Source organism: Rattus norvegicus, chromosome 15, assembly GCF_021556685.1.
Source record: "Rattus norvegicus strain SHRSP/BbbUtx chromosome 15, alternate assembly SHRSP_T2T, whole genome shotgun sequence".
NCBI classification, from domain to species: Eukaryota; Metazoa; Chordata; class Mammalia; order Rodentia; family Muridae; genus Rattus; species Rattus norvegicus.
The window spans coordinates 59,973,965-59,997,681 of NC_141548.1; the positions used below are offsets into that span (position 1 = coordinate 59,973,965).

The 23,717-nt window shown below is 45.4% G+C and overlaps 1 protein-coding gene and 1 long non-coding RNA gene across 7 annotated transcripts in view; one reads left to right on the forward strand and one right to left on the reverse strand.

Moving 5' to 3' along the window:
• Positions 1-14,255, reverse strand: part of Dgkh (diacylglycerol kinase, eta) — a 169,521-nt gene extending 155,266 nt beyond the window's left edge. For 5 of the 6 annotated variants that reach the window (XM_087586210.1, XM_087586208.1, XM_087586209.1 and 2 more), the window contains exons 1-2: positions 13,928-14,250; positions 6,405-6,599 (exon numbers count right to left, since the gene is read on the reverse strand). In XM_087586210.1, coding sequence (XP_087442336.1) covers positions 6,405-6,599; positions 13,928-13,987 — 255 coding nt within the window. In that variant the 5' untranslated portion in view covers positions 13,988-14,250. 6 annotated transcript variants of the gene reach the window in all.
• A 165-nt stretch (positions 14,256-14,420) lies between these two features.
• On the forward strand, positions 14,421-23,279 carry LOC148001067 (uncharacterized). The gene is made up of 3 exons (XR_015638993.1): positions 14,421-15,554; positions 15,650-16,927; positions 21,439-23,279. It is a non-coding gene; the product is annotated as an uncharacterized LOC148001067 (long non-coding RNA).
• Positions 23,280-23,717: the final 438 nt, after the last annotated feature.

The following is a 23,717-nucleotide window of genomic DNA, read 5'->3' on the forward strand; positions in this document are numbered from 1 at the left end:
GCGGCAGAGAAGCTACTGGGATGGGGTGGGTTGGCTGCTCTGGTTTATTTACTTGGTTGGGGGTGGGGGAGCGGTTCTCTGTGTATACCTGATGATCTGGAACTCACTCTGTAGACCAGACTGGCCTTGAACTCAAAGATCTGCCTGCCTCTGCCTCTGGAGTGCTGGGACTTAAAGACATGCGGTCACTACCACCCAGTTTGTTATCCTTTTTCTTCTTTGAGGTATTACTGACAAAAAATTATGAGCTGATATTGATAGTTGATGGCATCCGGGGAAGGGAAAGTCATTTTATAAGCATATGTTATGTTGCATGGTAGGACTTTTTCATATTCACAACAGTATGAAATCATTGGATTAGCACCATGACAGTTACAGTAGAACTTATTCTATAGTCCAGACCTTACCTAATCAATCCAAATGAAATTTTGCACACTCTGAGAAACATCACTCCACCTCTCGTCCACCTTCCTCTCTGGCCCATCATTCTCAGAGCTGAGCAATTCTGAGGAAATCCTAATAGCCCAAAATCTGATCTTTGGGAAAGTAGGCAGAGTTCTGCCCCAGATGAACTGGTCAAATGCAGACATTCCTCTTTGCCTCCAATTGTCTGGAAATCTTTGGTCTTATTTCTCCCTTTTCCTCTTATTTGGATCTTGATTCCAGTATTGCCACATAGAACGAGGGCTGGAGATTCTTAATGATACCTTGTAGCTTATTGTTTGTTTTAAGCACTGGATAGAAACCCCCATGACCTCCTAAGACACTGTCTTACAATTTGGAAATCAGTGAGCAAATGCCCTCTGGTCTCCTCCACCTAGAAATCACAATTAAAATAATAATAACAATCTGTGGTGGTAGAGTGTTTTGGTTTGGTTTGGTCAGTTTGGTTTTTTTGTTTGTTTTTTTGTTTTTGAGACAAGGTCTTACTGTGTATCCCTGGCTGGCCAAGAACTTACAAATAGACCAGGCTGGCCTCAAACTCACAGAGCTCCACCTGCCTCTGCCTCCCAAGTAGTAGGATTAAAGTTGTGAACTAACGCATCAGATTATAATATTTTGATTGCATAAACTGTATCTCATAAAGCAAAGAAAAACAAAAGTCCAAATTCCTTCACCATAAAGCTACAGATAAACTCTCCGGATAAATTAAAACCAAGATACTCATCGGCTAACTGTGTTCTGTGCTGAGCGCATTTTTGCCAAATTAGAGAACAATGTATAGCCGTTCAGAATTAATATGTAAATACACATAAATGTCAAACAGAATAAGAACCCGATTACCTAATCAGGAGATATTTTTGACACACAAAGCTTCCTGACCTTGGCTGTGGAAATTCAATGGCTGAAAGTCACTGAGATTTCTCATCCATCTGCACCACTGTAAGACAGTTAACCATGCCTGCCTGCAAGCAGAACAACATCCCGCCATTGCTGCAAAATCAAAGATGACTGCACTCACATGCCAACAGAAGGCTCACACGCTCTTCTTCACATCCATAACCTAACTGCTCAGAGTTTGAAGTGACATCCTTTCAGATGACAGTACCTATGAAATGCATATGACGTGCTCTATAGCACCAAGTCTAAAGGGGGACTCCACCCTACAGGGGACATACAGAAAAGGCAGCCGGAGAGACCAGGGAAGAAACAGAAAATGGGAACCTCACTGCTCCTGTTTGGCTTTTTCAAGCCAGCATCTCTTTCACTCCTACAGAGTTTTTTGCCTTTGGGAAATTAAGTTGGATACAAAATTATCTGTTTAGCTCATGGAAACCTAGATGTAACTACCTGCTGACAGGAGAAAAGATACAAGTGAAACAAAGAATGAGTAAAGAAGAAAAAAGATGTACCTAGAAAACAGGAAGAAAACTGAAATGGACCAAAAACATCCAACAGCTGGAAGTGAGGAGGGCGTTAAGATATAGATCACTGTCAAACTACTTTCCCCTTCAAAGCACACTTTTACCCTTGGGTTGGGGCAGCACCAATGCCTAGCATCTGTCTGTCTGTCTCTGTCTGTCTCTGTCTGTCTCTCTCTGTCTCTGTCTCTCTCTCACACACACTCACACACTCACACACACACACTCACACTCTCTCTCTCTCACACACACACACACAAACACACACACTCTCTGTCTCTCTCTCACACACACAAACACACACACACACGCTCTCTTTCTCACACATACATGCTCTCTCACACACACACACTCTCTCACACACACACACACTCTCTCTCTCTCTCACACACACACACACTCTCTCTCTCACACACTCTCTCACACACACACACACTCTCTCTCTCTCTCACACACACACACACTCTCTCTCTCACACACACACACACACAACACACACACAGTCATATTCTTTATATTAAAAGTTGGCTCATTTGCTACAGAAAAAAAAAATGCCGAGATTAGTGTACTGTCCTAAAATGACTAATTTCCTTCCACAAAGATGATTAATTACATGATCACATACCATGTTAGCTCAATCAAATGAAACTTTCTACACTTTGCCAATTTTGAACTGCTGAGAGCAATTTGGCACAGCTTACCTTAATGGCTTACTCTCACTAAAAAAAGAATGGTAACTATACAGAAGACCATTAGAGAACAGTCCTGAGTAGCAGTTTTCTTTAAAAAACAGTATATATTTGTATGTGCAGTATATATACTTATATACAATATACATGTATGTATGAATATCTATAAATATAAAAATAGACAGTGATATTTTTAAATATCTATTTTTGAGAGACGGTCTCCCAGGTTAGCCTTGATCTTGAGGCAATCCTCCTGCCTCAGTTTCCCCAGTGCTGTGATTACAAGTGTATGCCATGATATTTGGCTATCAGAAATGTATACATGCATATATATTTATATATCCTTACATGTATGTTGTACATATATAATATACAACACTTGTAAGTGCATAGAAATTTTCTGGAAGCACCCCAAGAAGACAGCACTTATGACCACCTCTAAGAGGAAACCAGAGGTCAGTGACAAGATAGGATTTCTTTCATGGCTCGGATCCCAACCCTGTAGTCTCTTGTACTGTTAGTACGTGTGGTGGTGTGAATATGCTTGGCGCAGGGAGTGGCACTATTAGGAGGTGTGGTCTTGTTGGAGTAGGCGTGGCCTTGTGGGAAGAAGTATGTGACTGTGAGGGTGGGCTTGGAGACCTTCCTCCTAGTTGTCTGGAAGCCAGTCTTTTCCTGTTTGCCTTTGGAATAAAATGTAAAATTCTCAACTATTCCTGTATCATGCCTGCCTGGCCGCTGTCATGTTCCTGCCTTGATGATAATGGACTGAACCTCTGAACCTGTAAGCCTGACCCAATTAAATATTGTTTCTTACAAAAGTTGCCTTGGTCGTGGTGTCTCTTCATAGAAATGAAGCCCTAACTAAGAGAGTATGTCTGACTATATACATGTATTATTGTTGTTTTGAGATAGGGCCTGACAAGGTAAACCAAAGGCTATAGTCAAAGTTCCCATTCTCTTGCCTCAGCCTCCTGAATTGTATAATTAGAACACCCATTTCCAGCTTGTACAACTTTTTCAACTAAGAAAATGTCTAGACACTTTTCAAATGCTTCAAGTGATGCAGTGTCCATTTTAAGATGCAAATCATTTAGAATATTATGGAATATTTACACAAAGTATTTCAAATAAGGTTAATTACTTAAACTCCAGCCTTTTGTTTGTTTGATTTTGAGACAGGGTTTCCTGCAGCCCAGGCTGGCCAAGGACTCACTTTGGAAATGAGGATGACCTTGAAGCCCTGATTCCCCTGCCTCCGTGTCCTGTGTGTTAAAATTACAGATGCATCCCACTGTACCTTGTTTCTAAGCAGTGCTAGGAATTAAATCCAGGGCTTTATGCATGCTAGCAAGCAGTCTACCAAGGAGCTACCTCCCCAGCCCAAACTGCTGTTCCTCCCTATAAACAGCCTATCAAACAGCAGCCTGATCCTGAGATCTTAATGGGACTAAAGTCAGTGAGCTTCAATGTTAATATTCACACTGCAAGTATTTAATGACTATACAGTCATTTGTGGAAGGATATTTATGTGTGGGTGTGTGCGTAATCAAGGAGGTAAAGGTCAACTGGCTTCTTTAATCACTTTGCTCTTTAACTTTTGGACAAGGTTGATCCCTAAACTTGACTGGACTTGACTGGCTTGGCCAACAACTCACAGGGATCCTTCTGATTCGGCACCCCCCACTCCCACCCCACCCCCACCCCTGTACACCCCCAGGCTACAGAATATAAATACTTGATCCTTGTTTGGTGGCCTTGTTTAAGAAGGTTTAGGAGTTCCTTTCTGGGGGAAGTACAGCACTGGGGGAGGCAGGGTTTGGGAGTTTAAAGCTTCACATCACTCAGTTGGAGAGCTCTCTCTCTTTCTCTCTCTCTGCTCCACGATTTCAGTTCATCATGTGGCAGCTTCCTGCTTCTACTGCTATGCCTGTCACATGCTGCCTCCCCAGCAGGATGACCTCTTATGCTTCTGGAAGTCAAAGCCCAAACAATCTTCTATAAGCTCTCTTGGTCACAGTATTTTTATCTCAGCAACAGAAAAGTAGCAAAGACACATGGGTAACGGGGCTCTGACTCAGGTCCTCCACTTGTGCAGTAAGCAATTCACAGAGTCACTGCGCCAGTCCTGAACTATTTTCAAGTTCTACGAACAACACAGTCACCTATGGGCCATATGTCTACCTACACTACTCTACCAGGGGCATATTTACACATCTACATGTAAGCATGTAGCATGTATGAGTGTATGAATGCAGGGCTAAAGGCACTATTAGTAATCCTAACCATCATACTTAGCGGGTCTTGCTGTATCTTTAGGATAACGGAGAAAGAACTGTTAGTGTTGTCTCAAAAACGACTGAGCTTTGAGGTCTGAGCCTCCCCGCCAGCCTCATCTCACAGTCCTACAGAGAAGATGAGGAAATACCTACATTTTTCTAGGGTGTCTCTCTTCTTCTCTGGATAATCCCCCAAAACTAGGAACCCATTGTCACCTTTAGCAGTTCTACTTGAATTAACTCCCCCACTGGCCTCACCTTCCTCCCTCAGAAGCAGGAACCATCCCTAATTTTTTTCAAATGGCATAAACCTTACTAGCCAGTCTTGATAGTAATATGCATGGAGTTTTGACCATTGCATGTAAATATATGGTGTGCCATCTTTTAAACCTGCCATTTTTCTCTTTAACTAAGTCTTTTAGGGTTTTTTTTTTTTAGATTAAGATTTTACATGTTGGGCTGGGGATTTAGCTCAGTGGTAGAGCGCTTACCTAGGAAGCGCAAGGCCCTGGGTTCGGTCCCCAGCTCCGAAAAAAAGAACCAAAAAAAAAAGATTTTACATGTTAAAAGCACTGTTAGTAAAAACTCTATATTGGTTAGTTTCAGTTTTCAAAAAAGAAAAAATCTAAATCCAGAAGTATTACGAATGCTATAAAATTCAAAATCCATCTCTATTAAAAAGTAACTCCAAGACGTGTAAACACAGCTGAAGCAACCCTTGACTCTAGAAACTGCAGCCATTGTCAGCAGGTGCTCAAACAAACACTAATCCAAACTGTTTCCAAGGACGACTCCCATAAGCCCTAGGAAGTTAATTGTCATGAAATAACTGTAGAATGAATTACTTTTGCAAATCTGTTACCAGAGGGAGCATCCACTAATTTAATCAGTTCCATACTCAAATTCTTTAACTCCTCCACTAACAGCCTAGGTGTTGAAGACTTCTAAACTTAGAAGAACATTAGACTAAGTCTGTTAACGCCCAGTAGCCCCTGCCGTCTGCTCACCACTAAAGGAAAGCTCAACTTTGAGACTGATCACACAAAGCCACAAAAGCATTACCACACCCGGCAATACCCTGAAGAGGTAACTTGTGATGAACCACCGTGGATGTCTGAGCTCTGCACTTTGAGGGAACCTGTAGCACAGAAGCCTAGCCAGCCAGTGGGCACAGCGCACCAGAGAAACTGAGAGGAGCAAGCAGCTTGCTGTGGGTGGGAACGCACGGTGGCTGGCGGGATACAGCTTCCCTCAGGTCTTCCAGCGCATGCAGCGCAAGGGGTGAACAACCAAACTCCTTTTAAGTTTCCTAGATGGGAACTCGCAACCCGGCTGCACCTTTCTCCCTTGCCTCAAGCCGCTTGCTCTGATGGCTAGCCAGGAGTTCCGGAACACACCCTGGATGGCTCTTAAACCCCCGCAGGAATCCCTGGAGCACCGTCCAGCCCCAAGGGTGAGGCCACGCCCCATCCAGACCGCGCCCCCGCGCCCCTTCTCCGGATACAAGTGCACGGGATCTCCCGGAGCGTTCCCTCTACCCACAGCCCACCCGCAGGCCCCCGGCCCAGCCTCACCTTGGTCCGGATCTGTCCAGAGGTGGACACTTTACGGATCAGCTTCTGGGGTCCCTCCTGCTCCGCTTCACTGTCGGACGAATCCTCTCCGGGTCCTGCAGCAGTTGGGGAAACCGCGCCGGCCCCGGCGACCGCTCCTCCCGCGACGCCCTGAGGGTGGTGCTGGCTGCCGGCCACGGCCATCCTCTCTGATTCCTGCAGGGACACAGCAGCGCCCCGAGGGGCTGTGGTCAGTTGCTGGGCTCTGCCCGAGCGTCCGAGCCCTGCGCCTAGCTGGCGCCATCTTCCGCGATCCCCGCCGCGCAGCACAGGGGACCTGGGACCACAGGCCGCCCCTGCCGAGACTTCCTGCGTCCTCTGCGCGCTTCACGCCTGTGCACCCAGCCTTGGAATGTTCTGGGGTTGCTGACGCAGGATATGACCAGCACCGGAATGAGAGGATGGAAGTCGTGATAAGCCTCTGACAACCACCTTCTTACTCCTCCTAGGGTCTGGAGGGCTCAGAGGTTTTGGAGAGATAGGCAAGAGCAAGTCGCGGCAGGTCAGACATTGACGAGACTCCTCCCCTGGTTCAAGGCAGCAAAAGTGAGGAGAAGGCTCCTTCAGGAAAGGCGGACAGGGAGCTACCTCCTACGTCCTGGGGTGTACCTCTGGACCCCGAATCCCTCCACAAACTCGAGCCTTGTGGCAATTCCAGTTAAGTAAAAGTTCCCTCTGCCTGGGAGATGCACTGGGTCACAAGGACCCTCAGCCCCAAGGCTAAGACCTTACTTTCCCACCTCTACTCGGGAGTTGGGGTCCTTTCGGCTCCTCTACTGTGCTGTTTACTTTCGGGACCACCCCCATCCGGCGCACACGGAAGAGAAGAGCATTTTCCGGGAGGTTTCAGCTCCGCTCTGAGAACTTTTGGTTCAGAAAGAGCGATTCCCTTTGGCTAGCAGGAAGCTGGGAAGGGCGTGGGGAGAACAAGAAACAAGAGAGGACACGCAGCCCAAGATGACAATATGCTGAAATAGATGTCTAGGCTGAAGTGCTCATCCAGAATGCCTGGAAGAATGGAGTCAACTATGTGAACAAAGTATTAAGCAAAGAAAAAATATATATGTCTATGTATATATACATATATATCATTCATACACACACACACACACACACACACACACACACACACACACACACGAGAGAGAGAGAGAGAGAGAGAGAGAGAGAGAGAGAGACAGACAGACAGAGAGAGAGAGAGAGAGAGAGAGAGAGCACCATTCCCTAGTCCAGAATAAGGTCTGAGGAAGAGAATCCACAGGCTGTAACCTGGGCTCCAAGGCTTCCCTAACCAGCTATTTAACTGGTCGGGAAGAGCAACCTTGCAGCAGAGCAGAATGCACCTTAAACCTCAAAAATCCTACACAGTGGGGGATGGGTCCTGCTGTCAACCAATGAGAACTTCTTCACAGTGCTATTAGTGATTTTTCCAATTAAGTCAGAAGTCCCTACCGACTCTGGGGGCTCTCCTTGATAGAGCAATCGTTATAGCCCTTGCCTTCCTTCAGGTTCCTCTCCTAGTTTGTCACTTGGCCTTGACCTGGGCAATTCCTGGAAACTGAGATTTGGAGCTTTGTTTCTTTCCAGGTGCAACCTTAAGGCCAGCAATGATTTGGCTCAGCGTTGGGACTGCTGCCAGCTCTAAGAGATTTTAACTATACTAAAAATGTGGAATCCCTTTCAGTCCTTCAGCCTGAGAGTGCCTCTATGTTTCTCAAACATGGTTATTCCTTTCAGTAAAGGCAAGTGTGGGGTGAAATGGACTTCAAAAGTCCTTAGGCCCTATAATATGAAATTCTGTACCTACAAGAACATACTGCTGGGAAATTTTTAAGAAGCAATAACATTAAATGGCCTTGGCTGGAGATCCAGATCAGTGCCTAGAGTACAGAAGGCCCATCACAGCCAAAAACGAAATAATGCCCTTTTAGTGACCTTTATTCCGGTCTGGCTATTTGGTCACAGACAAATCTAATGATTTGGCAACACAAAGACCCCTAGTATAGGGCCTTCAGGTAGAACATAGTAGTTCAGACTTTCCTTTTAACGTAAAGAAGACAGAGGGCACAAGCTGGGACCAAAGTTTAAAAAAAAAAAAAAAGATGTGATTATGGTTAATGTTCTCTTCCCCACACACTATACAGCTACGGGTCAGTTTGAAGACTATTGCATACTTCAACCCACACATTAAACTTTCAGGTTTTACACAGCAACATTTTCCAGAATCCAGCCAAGGGTGATTGAAGCGAAAGGTGGCCTGTCGCCCATGCCTATTTGGTGAAGAAGGATTACACTTCTTACTCTTCGAAAGGAGGCTGATTGCTTAAAGACACATTAAATGGCTTCATACCCAGGAGCGAGGCAACTAATTCCTCAAAGTGAAAAGGGTATTTGTGACTTAGAAAAACTTAGCCTTGCAGCCAACTCTGCCCTACACGGAATTCAGTAGCCAGATCCTCAGGCTTGTAACTTGGAGAGCAAAGCCAGTCTTCACTGGTTCTTGCTAAGTAAATGACAACTCTACAGCATACAGAGGAAACCTAGGACGGATGGAAATACTGTGTAGGCAAAGAAGGGAAAGCTGCCTCCTTTCCCACGTGCAGCAGCTTGGGGAAAACCCTGGTGGAAGACCTTCTCTTCTGAGAAACTTTCAAGGAATCCCCAATTTGAAGTACTATCTGACACACTAACTGCTTCTCCTAGGGCTAAGCATCCAAAATGGCTATCTGATCTAACCAAGATGCACATGCCTTTCCTTTGTGTAGTTTGTTTCTTTGTTTTGAGATGGCCCCATAGCGAGCCTCAGGCTTGCCTGGAGCTCATTCTATATCCCAATCTGACTTTGAATTTATTTATGGTAGGTCTCCTGTATCAGCCTCGATTTCTCGAAATGGCTCTTAATGTTTCAAACACATGGCATGTTGTCTCACTTAATTTATAAAAAGTTTCCTGACTTTTTCTTTAGTGTTTTAGATTTTCAAATAATTTCTCCATCGCTGCTCATGGATTCTTTTATTGCTGTTGCCTTGGGATCCTTGCTGATAAGTTGCGGTGGTGCACACCTTTGGTCTCAGAATTCCAGAGGTCAGGCAGGTAGGCCTCTAAAATGTGAGGCCACAATGAAACCTTCATGGGGAACACATCACAGTGCTGTGCTGTTTAAAACTTGCATATTGGAGTTTGAGGCACGAGCACTGCCAAGAGCTCAAAGCTAGCCTGGCTTACACAGTGAGTGACAGGCCACGAAGGCTACACAGCATGATCTTGTTTCAAAAAAAACCCAGAAAACTACAGTCAGGATCAAACAGAAAAGGAGAAGAGCTGACCATCAGTCAGTTTTCTACTTAATAAGGTGCCATATCAATAAAAGAATCACCAAAGAGATATAAACCAAAGCTGATTAAAACTTTACGAACACTGTATTACTCCTCGAAGAGGTATTTTGAATTAATCAACTGCTCTACAAGCAGGATCATTAGTCACTTAAAGTGTTTAACCCCATGTTCTACGGCTTTACCTCCAATTGTGCTGTAACATAAGGGATGCATGCATACCTTGAAAATCTTAAGTGGACACCTGAGGAACCATGTTCCAGGACTCATGTTCCCGATCAGTAACAGAGCCAAAGGGCTGCAGACCAAACCAGCACAGACCTGGAAGGTTGCTGGGACTGCAATATGGAACCGATTCCACAATCACTATTACATATTCAGAACTTAACCTTCAAAAAGTTTACCCTGTGTACATTTTCTTCGCTGTTACCCGGATACCAACATTCCAAAAGCAATGGTGCTGTCAATTACAGGAACATACTGCGGTCCCAGCCCACAAGGCAAAAACCTCTCATCATCCTGGCAGAAAGTGCAACTGTACAACCTCTTGCTTGTATTTTGGCCTTTCTGTTTTGAAGCACTTCCCTTTCTAAGTGTCCACTAATTCTGGACTGATAACTGGTATGATGTTAACAGCTAACGCTAGCAGGTACAAAACCATTTGAACATAAAAATCATTTTAGGGAATGAAGCATATTCAAGCTTCCCTCCGCCTAAAAAAAAAATGTATTTTGTAAATACTCCCGCACTTTTAAACTGAGCTAGAATTCTAACTACCTATCTGCTACCCACTTCCACCCAAGATTAAACACTGCTTTGCTCAATATCTTCCTACCTTGCTCATTCCCAAGAGCAAAATGCTTTGATTTTGTTTACTTACTGATTTTAGAGATACTAGGACATACCCAGGGCCTTACACTGGTATGTGCTCTATCACAGATCTACACCCCCAGCCTCATTATTGTCTTTACTTGCTTTCTGGATACAGAGTCTCAATATGTAGCCTATGAGGGCCCACAATCTGGGCCCACCTTTCTCAATTGGTTCTTATGATTACAGATGTGCAGCACCACACCCAATTCTCCAAACACTTTCTGGGCTGAAATTTAAGTCAAGCCTGTGTTCACTAACACTTCCACTATATTCCAAAGCTAGCAACAAAGAAACCTAGAAACTTACTGTGTGCTACCAAGAAACTCTTTTAGGCTCAATACTTAACCATAGTAATGCTACATAAAGCTAATATGTATCCAAATGTTCCAATTTAACTAAATAATTTATTAAGTCGCATAAATTCCCTGTGCCCCACATGAATCTCCAAGGAATCCTTTGCTTTTCTCTGTGAACAGTAGAAACCACACCATCATTGCTTTAGGCTCCATCAGAAGAGAGAGAGAGAGAGAGAGAGAGAGAGAGAGAGAGAGAGAGAACAAATTCTTACATGCATGTTCTAGCATGCCATAATACAGTAATCCCATTTAGTCTAGTTTATATGGTAAAATATTAAATTGCCTATATTTAAATGTTTAAAACTTTTTTTTATAAAACAACTCAGAATTGGAATCCCGGTGAAAACAGGTTTGTTTTCTTTGCTGTTGTTTCATTTTGTTTTAAGAGAGGACTTATTTTGGCTCAGAGGATAACTGTATTTTGGTGGGAAAGACATGGAGCTGGGGTTCCACCTGTGGTTTAACCAGAGCATGCACCAGCTGCTTGTTCTGTGACAGACACCTACTAGGAAGCAATGGGGGACAGAGGCGGGGAGAACACAGGTATTCCAAAATGAGTCTCTGAGTACACACACAGTCTGAGCTTCAGGAAAGCTGTGATTCACTGTGTTTAGATCTCTCTCTCTCTCTCTCTCTCTCTCTCTCTCTCTCTCTCTCTCTCTCCCTCTCTCTCTCCCTCTCTCTCTCTCTCTCTCTCTCTCTCTGTGTGTGTGTGTGTGTGTGAGAGAGAGAGAGAGAGAGAGAGAGAGAGGTTTCTTACAGTTATATAGGCTAGCAATTAATGTTCTAAGTATAGCATGCTGCGTGAGTGTCATATAGGTTCATTTTGAAGGAAACCAGACCTCGTTTCATCCCGATTCTTGAGATCACTGAATCATAGTTAAAGAACCTAATTTTTGAGACCTTCATGATGCCTCGTACTCTGCTGAGCAAGAGCAGGGCATGCAGTTCCAGGCCTGCCTGGGCTACTGAGCAAATCCCAAACTAGCTTGTCCTACAGTGTGATGTTCTGTCCCAAACATAAACAAAACCGATTCTGATGGACCCAGTGTTCCTTCAAAACATATTTAGATTAAAACTAACATCAACCCCTTCGCTCCCCAAGCCAGAAATATTTAACATTTAAAGCTGTCTCCTCTATTGCATTCTTGTTTTCTCTTGAATACGTTCCTATTTCAGTGGTGCAGGTAACTCAACTTTCTTAAGGAATCTGCAGATCCTTAAATGTTGTAGTCATTCCAAAAGTTCAGAACAAAATTACTAATGAGAACTGTTTTATGACACATACTTGAATAGATTTCAACTTCAGTTATAAAAATGTAAGCGTCTTGGGGGCAAAGCTTGTCTGAGAGTTAACAGCTTGCCCAACGATCTCAGAACATGATAGGTGTTGGATAAAAATATCTGCTGAACTAATAAAATGCCTTAGCCACTTAAATACGCCTAGCTTTGAGGAGTTCAAAATTCAGTTAGCATTACTGCTCCATCTCACATCTCTGTGAAGGTTTTATTTTTAAAAGTTCATGTGGAGAGACTAGTACTGAAGATTTTCTATGAGAATAAGAAAGTACTTTGGTTCTTAGCACTTTGAAGAAGAAAGCGGGAGGTTCTCTAATTTTCTAACTGAAGTCCTGACATTAAGCACCCAAAAAGCAACTCAGAGTTTCCCACTGTAAGTGGTGTAAGCTGATAGGACTTTATATAGTAAAGTTCAAAACAGGTCACTCGATTTAATTCCCAATGATCTTAAATGTCAAGACTGAATTGTATTTTTAACCAAGAATAGCTTACTCCCTAACGATCATCGCAGTAGAACATGAGCAGATGGGCTACCTAACGTGCAGACTCACAAAAGCAAAAGCAGTTGCAGATGGATCAAAGTCGAAGGACACTCCTGAAAGGTCAGGAAGCAGGAGGCAGCGAAAAGTACGCTGGCAAAAGGGCTGGAAGTCTAAGGGTAAGAAAAGGAGAGGCAAGTCTGGCACCTGACCTACAAGCTCTCAACAGGCAGAGGGCCCGCCTGAGCAGACTCAGGAAGTCCCTGGGAAAACATCATCGGAACAGCACCGCAACACGGATGAAGCCAGAAATTTTGGACCAGGCTTTTGAGACGCTTCACAATGTCGATCAAAAAGGAGTACCAAATACGTAGATGGGGCATGCAGAGCCAAAATTCATTGCCCACTCAAGATTACAAGGGTCTACGCGGGACGGGGTTTTCCTGGGAGAAATCCCTAGACGGATGGATAACGGACGGTGCAAGGAATAAGTTAAAGGAGTTTAGGGAACAAATCCAAAGACCCCGACTCTCATCTTCTTACACGCAACACTGAGCTCCTAAATATGACTCAGTCTCCGTGTGGCGTGTGCAGTGAAATCCAGGCGAAAGCGAAGTTAGCTGGTGGCTGGATCCCGGGCCAGGTGCCCTGACCCTCGGAGCAGTTCGGGGCAGCCGCGGCCACCAGAGTCGGAGGCGTGGCTCTGCGCTTCGGGCAGCCACCAGCCTTCCCAGGCGGCAGACCTCGGGAACCTGCGCGCCCAGGTGACTGCCAGGGCGCGGTCAAGAGGTGAGCCCCGTCTCCTCCCGGCGCCACCCGCTGACCAGGCAAGCCCGCCGCCTCCACTCCTGGGGCCGCCGCACCACACTCGGGAATGAAGTGCAAAGTTGGGAAAAGGATGAAGCGCGGAAACGGTCCTCGAAAGACCGTCGCCAGAGGCCCCTCGGGGAAGAGCTCCTGCCGACCGGACAAAGGCTCTCCGGGCGGCGAGCAAGGAGGAGCCCGGGCGCCGGAGGAAGCGCTGCCCGGGCTGGGAAGCAGCTGGGGACCTCATCCCGGACCGCTTCCTGAACGGAACCTGGGCCGGGAGGGGGAGGCAGGGAGCAAGGACAAGCGGGAGGGGTGGGCGCGGGCGCGGTACCCACCGGTTCCTCCCAGGCCGGGCTCCGGGCTCCAAGCACTGGGCGCACGTGCTGCGGCTCCATCCCGCCGGCCCGCGCCCGCTGGCCGCCGGAGCGCACGGACACGGGCCCCCGCCGCCGCCGCTGCCTGCGCCTCCCTCGCCGCGATCGCTGTCGCTGCCGCCCCGGCTCCGGCCCGGGGCCAGCCACGGGCCCTCCCGCGCTCTCTGGCTTCCGCCGCGCTCGCCCGCCCCCGCGCTGGTCCCTTCCTCCGCCACCGCCTCCGCAGCCGCCCGGGTCCCGCTCTCCCGCGCGGCCGCGAGCGCTCGGCTCCCCAAGCCGCCGCCGCCTCCCACGGCCGCAGAATCCACCCCTCTCTCTCCTGTCTCCGCCCCCGACTCCCTCCCCTTTCTTCCCGCCGTCCGCCCCTCCCCCAGCGGCCCCTCCCGGCGGGCGGCCCGGGACGCACGTGACCCCCCTGCCAGGCCTTATAAGGCGCGGAACCGAAAGCGGCCACCGGGTGGTCACGGGCACCGGGCGGTGGTGCGGCTGAGAGAGGCAGCCTCCCCGCGGGGCCGGGCTCGCCAGGAGCATCGGGGGGATGTAGGGGCCGAGTGGCTCGCGCCGGGCGTGCGGGTCCTGGCACCCCTTTCCCTCGGCCTCCCTCGCCCCGGGTGCGTGTAGCCCCCGGCGGCCACCTCCGGAGCTGAGGCTGGAGCCAATTGCCCAGGACAGTACCTGGCTTCAACAGAGCGAGGCTGCGCTTCGCACCCCTGAGCGGCTCCCAAGCACCCATTCCGGCAGCTGGGATGACTGGCTGGCTTGCCAGCTCCAAGAGATGTTAAGCTTGGGGAGCCCTGCTTTTGTTCATTTTCTTTGGTTGAAAGGTTTTGTGGAAAGAAAACCAGCTAAGGAGACGGTCTGTGATCCGCCGTGAGCGCTCCACTCAAATTAGGGACCGGGTCAGTTCAGAGAAAGAGCTCAAATGTCAACTGTCTCCTCCTGCTGCTCTCTGGGAAAAAGAAAATGAAAATTGCAACTAGCATTTTAAATCATCTTTCCTGAAATCATCTTTACTGGCAGTGAAGACGGTTTCCATCTAGTTGCAACTGAGCAGTGACTGCATTTACATGGGTCATTTCCTCTCGTGGACTTCAGACTCCTGCCAGCACCATCTGACGGCCCTTAGTCTGGTAGACAGATGCATTCACACGTTTTAAAACCAAAAAACCAAAACACTTACTTGATCCAGCATGCTCCCACGTCATACTAATTTCCGAGGCTAATATTCCGCTGAAGCTACACTCATAAAGGTCACCTAAGGATTGTGGAGAGAGCTAAACCGCTGGGTGTTTTCAAACACTCACTTTCTATGACTTGACTGACTAGATTCATATTCTGAATCTCTCCTTTAAACCGGCCCTTGACTGTCGGGTCTTCTTTGGTTCTGACTATGCTTTTGTTCAGTGGCCTCGTCTTACCTGCTGTCTACATAGCCTAAGTCCTTCATTTACTTTGAGTGAGGGTTAAGGGCTTTTAGCTAGCAGCCATGTGATGATAACTCACAGATAGCCATCCTTTCTGACCATGTTCAGCACTGGGGATTACAGCTGTACAGCAGGGCTCAAAACCAGCCTTTCATTCCTGTTAGGTAAGCATTCTATCTGCGAGCTAAGCGATCCCAGATTAGACACAAACTTCCCTTTTCCAAACATTTTTAAATTTTTGACATTTTTTTTCACTTAGGTGTCTGTGTCTGTGTGCAGGTTTGCGCACATGAGTGCAAATTCTCATGGAGGCCAGAGGCATCCTGTACCCCTGGAGATGGAGTTATGAGGCACCCAGTGTGGGTGCTGCGAATCAACCGCCCTGTCCACGGCAAGAACAGTGTGTGCTCTTAATCACTGAACCATCTCTCCAACCCAGAAGCCAGCCAACTTCCTAACCAGAAATTTCTACCTTTATCCCCCTGGCCTTGTTTTCAGCTTGTCTAAAACAATGTGCTTTCCTGACAGCTGACTTTTCTCTCTAGTCTTACGTAAATGTCACCACAATTCACTTAGTCATGCAAAGGAAAAGAAAAAAAAAATTACCCTGGGTTCCTCCCTTCCCTCACTGCTTCCCCTTCCCACTACTTCTCTCCCTCACTGCTCTGTCTGCCTGTGTTACTTTCCTTACTAATGTTGAATTTTTCATTCTATTCTTACTTATTTGTGTGTGGGCCCGTGTGCAAGTGTGGAGGTCAGAAGATAACTGGCGGGAATTGTTTCTCTCCTTCAGCCATAGGAGAGCTGGGTATTGAACTCAGGCCGTCAGGCTTGGCAGCAGGTGCCTGACTGACAGAGCCACTCCTCCTGCTCCACTCACTGGCTGTGTGGCCTCTAAGCTGCTGTCATCCCTGTTGCTGTGACCCAAGTCACAAGTTGAAGTAGTGTCTATTTCACCAGTCCCTTCAAACCGTTCCTTGCAGGCGGTTCCCCCTCAGGCCACTTGTTTTCATGCTGTGCCCTGTTCTGGAATGTTCTTCCTCTTACTCAGCCCTGTACAACACCTGTTCATATTTCACTATCCACCCTAAGGGCTACCTCCCTCATAAAAGTATTCCTGAGTATTCCTGACTTTGCTGCATGGTTAAAAAAACGAAAAAAGAAAAAAAAAATCTGCTCTCTCTACACTGAATGGCTACATGCTATCCTGTCATGCCTTAGAAGATTTTTTTTTGAAGGTAGCTTTCCCATATCATCTTCCTGGTACCAAATATTATAACTGACTTTTTCCATCTGTACAGTTCTCGGCATGTTTCTCAAGTTTGTTGAAAGAATTAATTGTGATATAGTGCGAGGTGTGTTTCTGAGCCTCTAAAAAATCAGCTTCCCCTGCATTGTTGTCCAGAAGATGCATCAGTGCCTTTCATAGGAAACCAGAGCTGAGGTTGGTTGGTGATATACCTCAGGGGTGAAGGCACTCACCTGCCTTTGAGACTCCCAGACCCATCTGCAGAAGGAGTAACCCTACTCCCAAGAGGTATTCTCTCTCTCTCTCTCTCTCTCTCTCTCTCTCTCTCTCTCTCTCTCACTCTCACACACACACACACACACACACACACACACACACACACACACACACACCCAGAGCACCTAAGGAAGGGGTTTGGTTATGATAGCAGATCCTGTATAAATAGGATTGATGTCTTGTATCGAGGGTCGGGAACTGGAGAGATGCCTCAGTGATTAAGAGCACCCAGTGATCTTCCTGAGGACCCAAATTAAGTCAGTTCCCAGTGTCCACCTTGGGGGACTCCCAGCCACCTGTAACTCCAGCTCCAAAAATTTAATGCCCTCTTCTGGCCTCAGGTACCTGCATGAACATGGTGCACAGATAGACAGGTAGGCACACACACACACACAAAATAACTCAAAACATAAATCAGGAAAAAGTATTATATCCATTGTCTTATCACATTAAAGTCTGTCTTGTACAATAAAATATCTTTCTCTTTGCTACTGATTACACAATATAACTAACTAGTTCTGGTTTTCAACTATTCCGCGTCATTGTGTTTTAAAGATGCCTTAAAAATACGCAGTTTGATCTCACTACTATCAGACCATCCTAAGAGCACAACTTTTAGCATGGTTGCTTCCATTCATTATCTGTATTGATCAGACTACAAGGCTCTAGGAAAGCTTCGCTGCCGCCACCCCTCCCCCACACAGTGTTTCCTTCTCACTGAATAGTACACATTAGTAGATTGTTGGGTGTGTCCTCTCTTCCACTTTACCATCCACCTAAGCCTTTGCCCTTACACAGAGGGGGGAAGTGATACAGTGTCTGCTGTGGGAGACAAAAAAGGCAGGGAGGGGTATGTGCTTCATAGACCTCTATAGACCCTGGTGTGTGTGTGTGTGTATGTGTGTGTGTGTGTGTGTGTGTGTGTGTGTGTGTCTGAGAATGTGCTTTTCAGTTTCTTTCACCAAAGGTCTCTGGGTCTTCTATTTTAATTTCCTCCTACGCCTGAATTATAATTTCATTATCTATGGAATTCTATATTGAAAGTGATTAACACGAACCCTTCAAAGTGACTGACCACCTTTCGGCATCTAGGGGTAGCAATGAGATATCTACACTCAGTCCAGTATGTTTCTGTCCAATAAATTTTAATATCTTCATTTTGTGTTTGGACTAATGGTTTGACTTTAAGTGGATTCTAGTTTTAGGTTGGTTTTTTTCTTTCTTTCTTTCTTTCTTTCTTTTTTTTAAGAACTTAATACTCATTTTACCCTGAAAACACAAATCCTTCTTTAAATCTGAAAATGTTTCAAATTCAAGCATTACTTTTCATCATTGCTTTTCCGTGCAATTTTCTCTATCTTGAGTTTCTATAACTAGATTTGACGAAGAGTTTGTTTTTGGTTTTTGGTTTTTTTGTTTTTTTGTTTTTTTTTTAATCCTCCAAATCTCAATTTTTTTCCCTAGCTCTCCTCCTTGGTTGGTTGTTGCTGTTGGTTTGTCTTTGTTTTGTTTTGCTAATCTTGGATAATTTCCTGATATATTACCCAACTCCCTAATTTTGTTTGCAACTCTGCTCAGTCACCAGTGTTGCTTCCTTGTCTTTTTGAGTAAGGATTTGCTGTGTAGCTCTAGTGGTTGGCCTACCAGTCTGGCTTCAAACCCGCCACAATCCTCTTGTCTCTGTCACTGAAATGCTCTGTTTACCCTGCTTCTTAATTTCTTAATGTGACCATTGGCTTTTCATTTGTTTATTTCCTAGAATCTTCATTTCATTCTTTTTAAAAGTTTTGATACAGGGGTTGGGGATTTGGCTCAGTGGTAGAGCGCTTGCCTAGCAAGTGCAAGGCCCTGGGTCCCCAGCTCTGAAAAAAGAAAAGAAAAAAGTTTTGATATAATGTGTGTGTGTGTGTGTGTGTGTGTGTGTGTGTGTGTGTGTGTGTGTTTTGTTTTTTCTTTATCTTTTAAACCTGAGTTTGTGTTCTGCAGGCATGCATGTACAACATAGCCCTCACCGTCCTGCCACTCACTGACGGTGTTAGAGTTAGGATTGGGCCTCTGATTCATAGATATCCACCTGCCTCTGCCTCCCAAATACTGAGACTGAAGGCATGTGTCACCACGCCCAGCATCTCATTAAACATTTTAAGCACTTTATTTAGAAATGTTTCTTATTTATAGTTGTCTGAATAAATTCTCCCCTTTGTGCACATATGGGCTCCATTTGTGTCAGCTTGCTTCCTTGCATGCTTAGTAGTGGTTTGCTAGGACATTCTCTTTAGGCGCCTTGATGCTTTAGTTTTTGTGGTTTTTTGTTTTGGTTTGGATCATTTGGTTGTTTGGTTGGGTTTTGTTGTTGTTGCTGTTGTTGTTTGCTTTTTTTGCGGGGATGTGGTGGGGAATAAAGCATGCGTTATGGAGGTGTCTACCTGAGAGGGGTCTGATCTGGACTTGGCTAGTAGCCACCAGATTTTCTTGGCTGACTAGAGTTTGTAGTCCTTAAGGCTTCGAGACTTGGAATTCTGAAGGCTGGTACAGGCGGGGCTTCCTGGGAATCTGCATCTCCAAGGCTAGCTTCTTACTTGTTCCAGCATGCTGGCTTTGCAGAAGTTGAATGGAACTTTTTACACGGAATGTCAGGTGTCCCAAGGTATATGCTGAGAGAGAGAGAGAGAGAGAGAGAGAGAGAGAGAGAGAGAGAGAGAGAGAGAATTATATGCACAGTCATAGAATATGAATTCTCAGAAATTCTGTTAGTTGAACCTTTCATAAATTCCTTTCCAGACTAACAGGGCCAGAACATAGACCCTTCAAAAAAATCACTTGTAAAATGAGCATGTGGATGAGACATGTATATGTGTGTATGTGTGTATACACACATATAATCTTTGGAACAGTCTGTCACAATGTTCTCTATATTTGACAAGTTTTGATGTTCATGCTCTAGGCAACCAGAGTCCATTCTTTGCATAGCTCCTAAGTATGGGGCTATTTCTTCCCTCTAACGCAGTCCCTGGAGACCATAGTGAACGTGGTGCTCCAGAAGAGAGGCGTGTGTATCTCACATTCAAAGAACAAAGAGCAGCAGGTTCTAGTGTTCCAGCCAGACCTCAGTGGAGCATGCTGGGGAAGAATACTTTCTCATCGAAATGATCTGATAAAGGCTCTCACATGAGGACTGCCCTGGAGGGCAGCTCACAGCAGATTGTATCTTAGTAATGGTAATACATCTGACACAGGACAGGAGGACCTCTGGTCTCAGTTCCACTTTACGAAGCTCCTCTGGAGCACGCAGAGGAGGAACAGCCACACTTCAGTATGTGGGCTAGCATAGTATGTGGGCTAGCATCATTCCTGCGGCCTTCCCGGGAATGGCCTCCATGGCTCTGCACGGAATAGAATGGAACTGTTTCTTTGTCCTTCTTTCTTCCCAGGTGCTGAGATTACAGGTGTGTAACCACGCCCCTCCCAGATGCACTGTTGGAGCTCACAACTCCAGGTGTAAATTCTACAAATGACCTCATTTTCCTATTGTCCTCATCTCACATAATATCAAGGAAAAAAAAAAGCTAAATGTTACTTTAAAATATTACGTGGTAGGCATGCTTAAGTGAAAGACAGATTCTTTATATATATATGGTTGGTGAGATGTCCCAGTGGGTAAAGGTGCTTGCCATACAAATCAGGTGACATCAGTTAAATAGTTAGATCACTAAATGCACATAAATGTGGAATAGGAGAACTAAGTCTACAAAGTTGTTCCCTGACCCCTACATATGCAGGGTGGTATGCACACACACACACACACACACACACATTAATAATAGCAAAAAATTATTATTAAAAATAATAAAACTATTAAATATTTTAACTATTTAAAGCCCAATGTGTAAAAAAATACACATATGATAGAATATGAATTTCCAATTGGCAGATTAAATCTCAACATGGTTGCCGGTTACTATGTGCAGTAGGATTCTATAATTGCATGATTTTTTTCCTTCTTTTTGTCTGAAGTGTGGTAAGATCATGTATTTTTTTTTCTCTGCACAGTAGTTGTTTCTTATAAGAGAAGAAAATGGCTAATAATTACCAACAAGTCAGTTAACAAAGATCAGTATAGGGAAAATATGAAAAAGAAAAGCGTTTCAGGACTGCAGGCTGAGACTGTTAACAATGCAGAGGAAAGAATGAACTAACATGAAGTCTGCTCTCTAAAGAGAAAGGATAAACAATTGAGTCTAGAACTAATATAAAATGTAACAGATTTAGTTGTTGTTCAAGAAATGGCACATTCAGGGCTGGAGAGACAGCTAATGGTTAAGAGCTCTGGCTGTCTTTCAGGGGACCCAGGTTCAGTTCCCAGCACTCACACGACTGTAACTCACCCATCTGTAACTCCAATTTCAGAGGATCTGACGCCCTCTTCTGGCCTCTATGCACACTGCACATTCGTGGTGCAAAGGCAAAACCCTCATACACATAAAATAAACTTAACAATAAATAAGTTTTTTTTTCTTTTAAAGAAATAGAAAACGTGAGGTTCTCTCCAAATGTTCAGAAGAAGCATGGGAAGGCCAGCTCTTACAAGTCCCTGAGAATACTCCTAGCAGAGCTCCTCTACACACACAGTGGTTAGACCCAGGCACTTCAGACTCCAACTTCGATCTCTAAATCCAAGAGACATGGCTGCCAGGAACTGAGCAGAAAGAATCAACCTGGGTGCTGGAACTCCACAGAATAATCACAGAAGGAGCCTGACGGTGTAGGAGGCTCCGTAACCAGCGTGACATCTACCAGTGCAACAGGAGTCCAGGAGATAAGAGGGCCTTTGAAGCCTGAGGGCAGGGGAAGGCATTTTAGCAAATGTCCCTAAGCTACCTTGTGCTACGTAGTAATGGCAGTGGAAATGGAAGACCTGGCTCAACGTTGGTAATGGTACCACCTCAGGAGTTCCTTGGGGGCTTATATCCAAAATATACAAAGAACTCAAGAAGTTAGACCACAGGGAGACAAATAACCCTATTAAAAATGGGGTTCAGAGCTAAACAAAGAATTCACAGCTGAGGAATGCCGAATGGCTGAGAAACACCTAAAGAAATGTTCAACATCTTTAGTCATTACGGAAATGCAAATCAAAACAATCCTGAGATTTCACCTCACACCAGTGAGAATGGCTAAGATCAAAAACTCAGGTGACAACAAATGCTGGCGAGGATGTGGAGAAAGAGGAACACTCCTCCATTGTTGGTGGGATTGCAGACTGGTACAACCATTCTGGAAATCAGTCTGGAGGTTCCTCAGAAAATTGGACATTGAACTACCTGAGGACCCAGTTATACCTCTCTTGGGCATACACCCAAAAGATGCCCCAACATATAACAAAGACACGTGCTCCACTATGTTTATCGCAGCCTTATTTATAATAGCCAGAAGCTGGAAAGAACCCAGATGCCCTTCAACAGAGGAATGGATACAGAAAATGTGGTACATCTACACAATGGAATATTACTCAGCTATCAAAAACAATGACCTTATGAAATTCATAGGCAAATGGAGGGAACTGGAAAATATCATCCTGTGTGAGGTAACCCAATCACAGAAAAACACACATGGTATTGATAAGTGGCCCAAATGCTTGAATTACCCCAGATGCACAGAACACATGAAACTCAAGAAGGATGACCAAAATGCGAATGCTTCACTCCTTCTTTAAAAGGGAACAAGAATACCCTTGGCAGGGAATAGGGAAGCAAAGTTTAGAACAGAGGGTGAAGGAACACCCATTCAGAGTCTGCCCCACATGTGGCCCATACTTATACAGCTACCCAATTAGACAAGATGGATGAAGCAAAAAGAAGTGCAGGCTGACAGGAACCGGATGTAGATCGCTCCTGAGAGACACAGCCAGAACACAGCAAATACATAGGTGAATGCCAGCAGCAAACCACTGAACTGAGAACGGAACCCCCGTTGAAGGAATCAGAGAAAGGACTGGAAGAGCTTGAAGGGGCTCGAGACCCCCTATGAACAACAATGCCAAGCAACCAGAGCTTCCAGGAACTAAGCCACTACCTAAAGACTATACATGGACTGACCCTGGACTCTGACCTCATAGGTAGCAATGAATATCCTAGTAAGAGCACCAGTGGAAGGGGAAGCCCTTGGTCCTGCTAAGACTGAACCCCCAGTGAACGTGATTGTTGGGGGGAGGGTGGTAATGTGGGGAGGATGGGGAGGGGAACACCCATAAAGAAGGGGAGGGGGGAGGGGGATGTTGGCCCGGAAACCGGGAAAGGGAATAACTATTGAAATGTAAATAAGAAATACTCAAGTTAATAAAGAAAAAAAAAAGGAGTTCCTTGGGAACTCTTTTGTTTTGTTTTGTTTTGTTTTGTTTTGTTGAGATGGTGTCATGTAGCTCAGGCTGGTCCTGGACTTGTCATTTTCTTACCTCTCCTTTCTGAGTCTTGGGATACCGGTCATGCTCCATCACGTCTGACTTAAAGAACTTCTCCTTAGTAAATGAGATTATAAAGTGATGCGTGAAGTATATTGTCTGTGTTTGAAGGCTGATAAAAGATATGTGGGTCAGAAAAGGTCAAAGCGGTTCATATTCTACTGAGGTTAGAATGTCAAAGCCTCTTTGGTGTTTGTGTGTACCTGTGTGTGGATGCATGTATGCAGTGTTCAAATTGTGCTGAGGCCAGAGGACAGCCTCAGGCATTATTCCTCAGGGCCCATGTCCTACAGTTTTGAGACAGAAACTCTCACTAGCCGGGACTTGCAGATCAGGGTAGGCTGG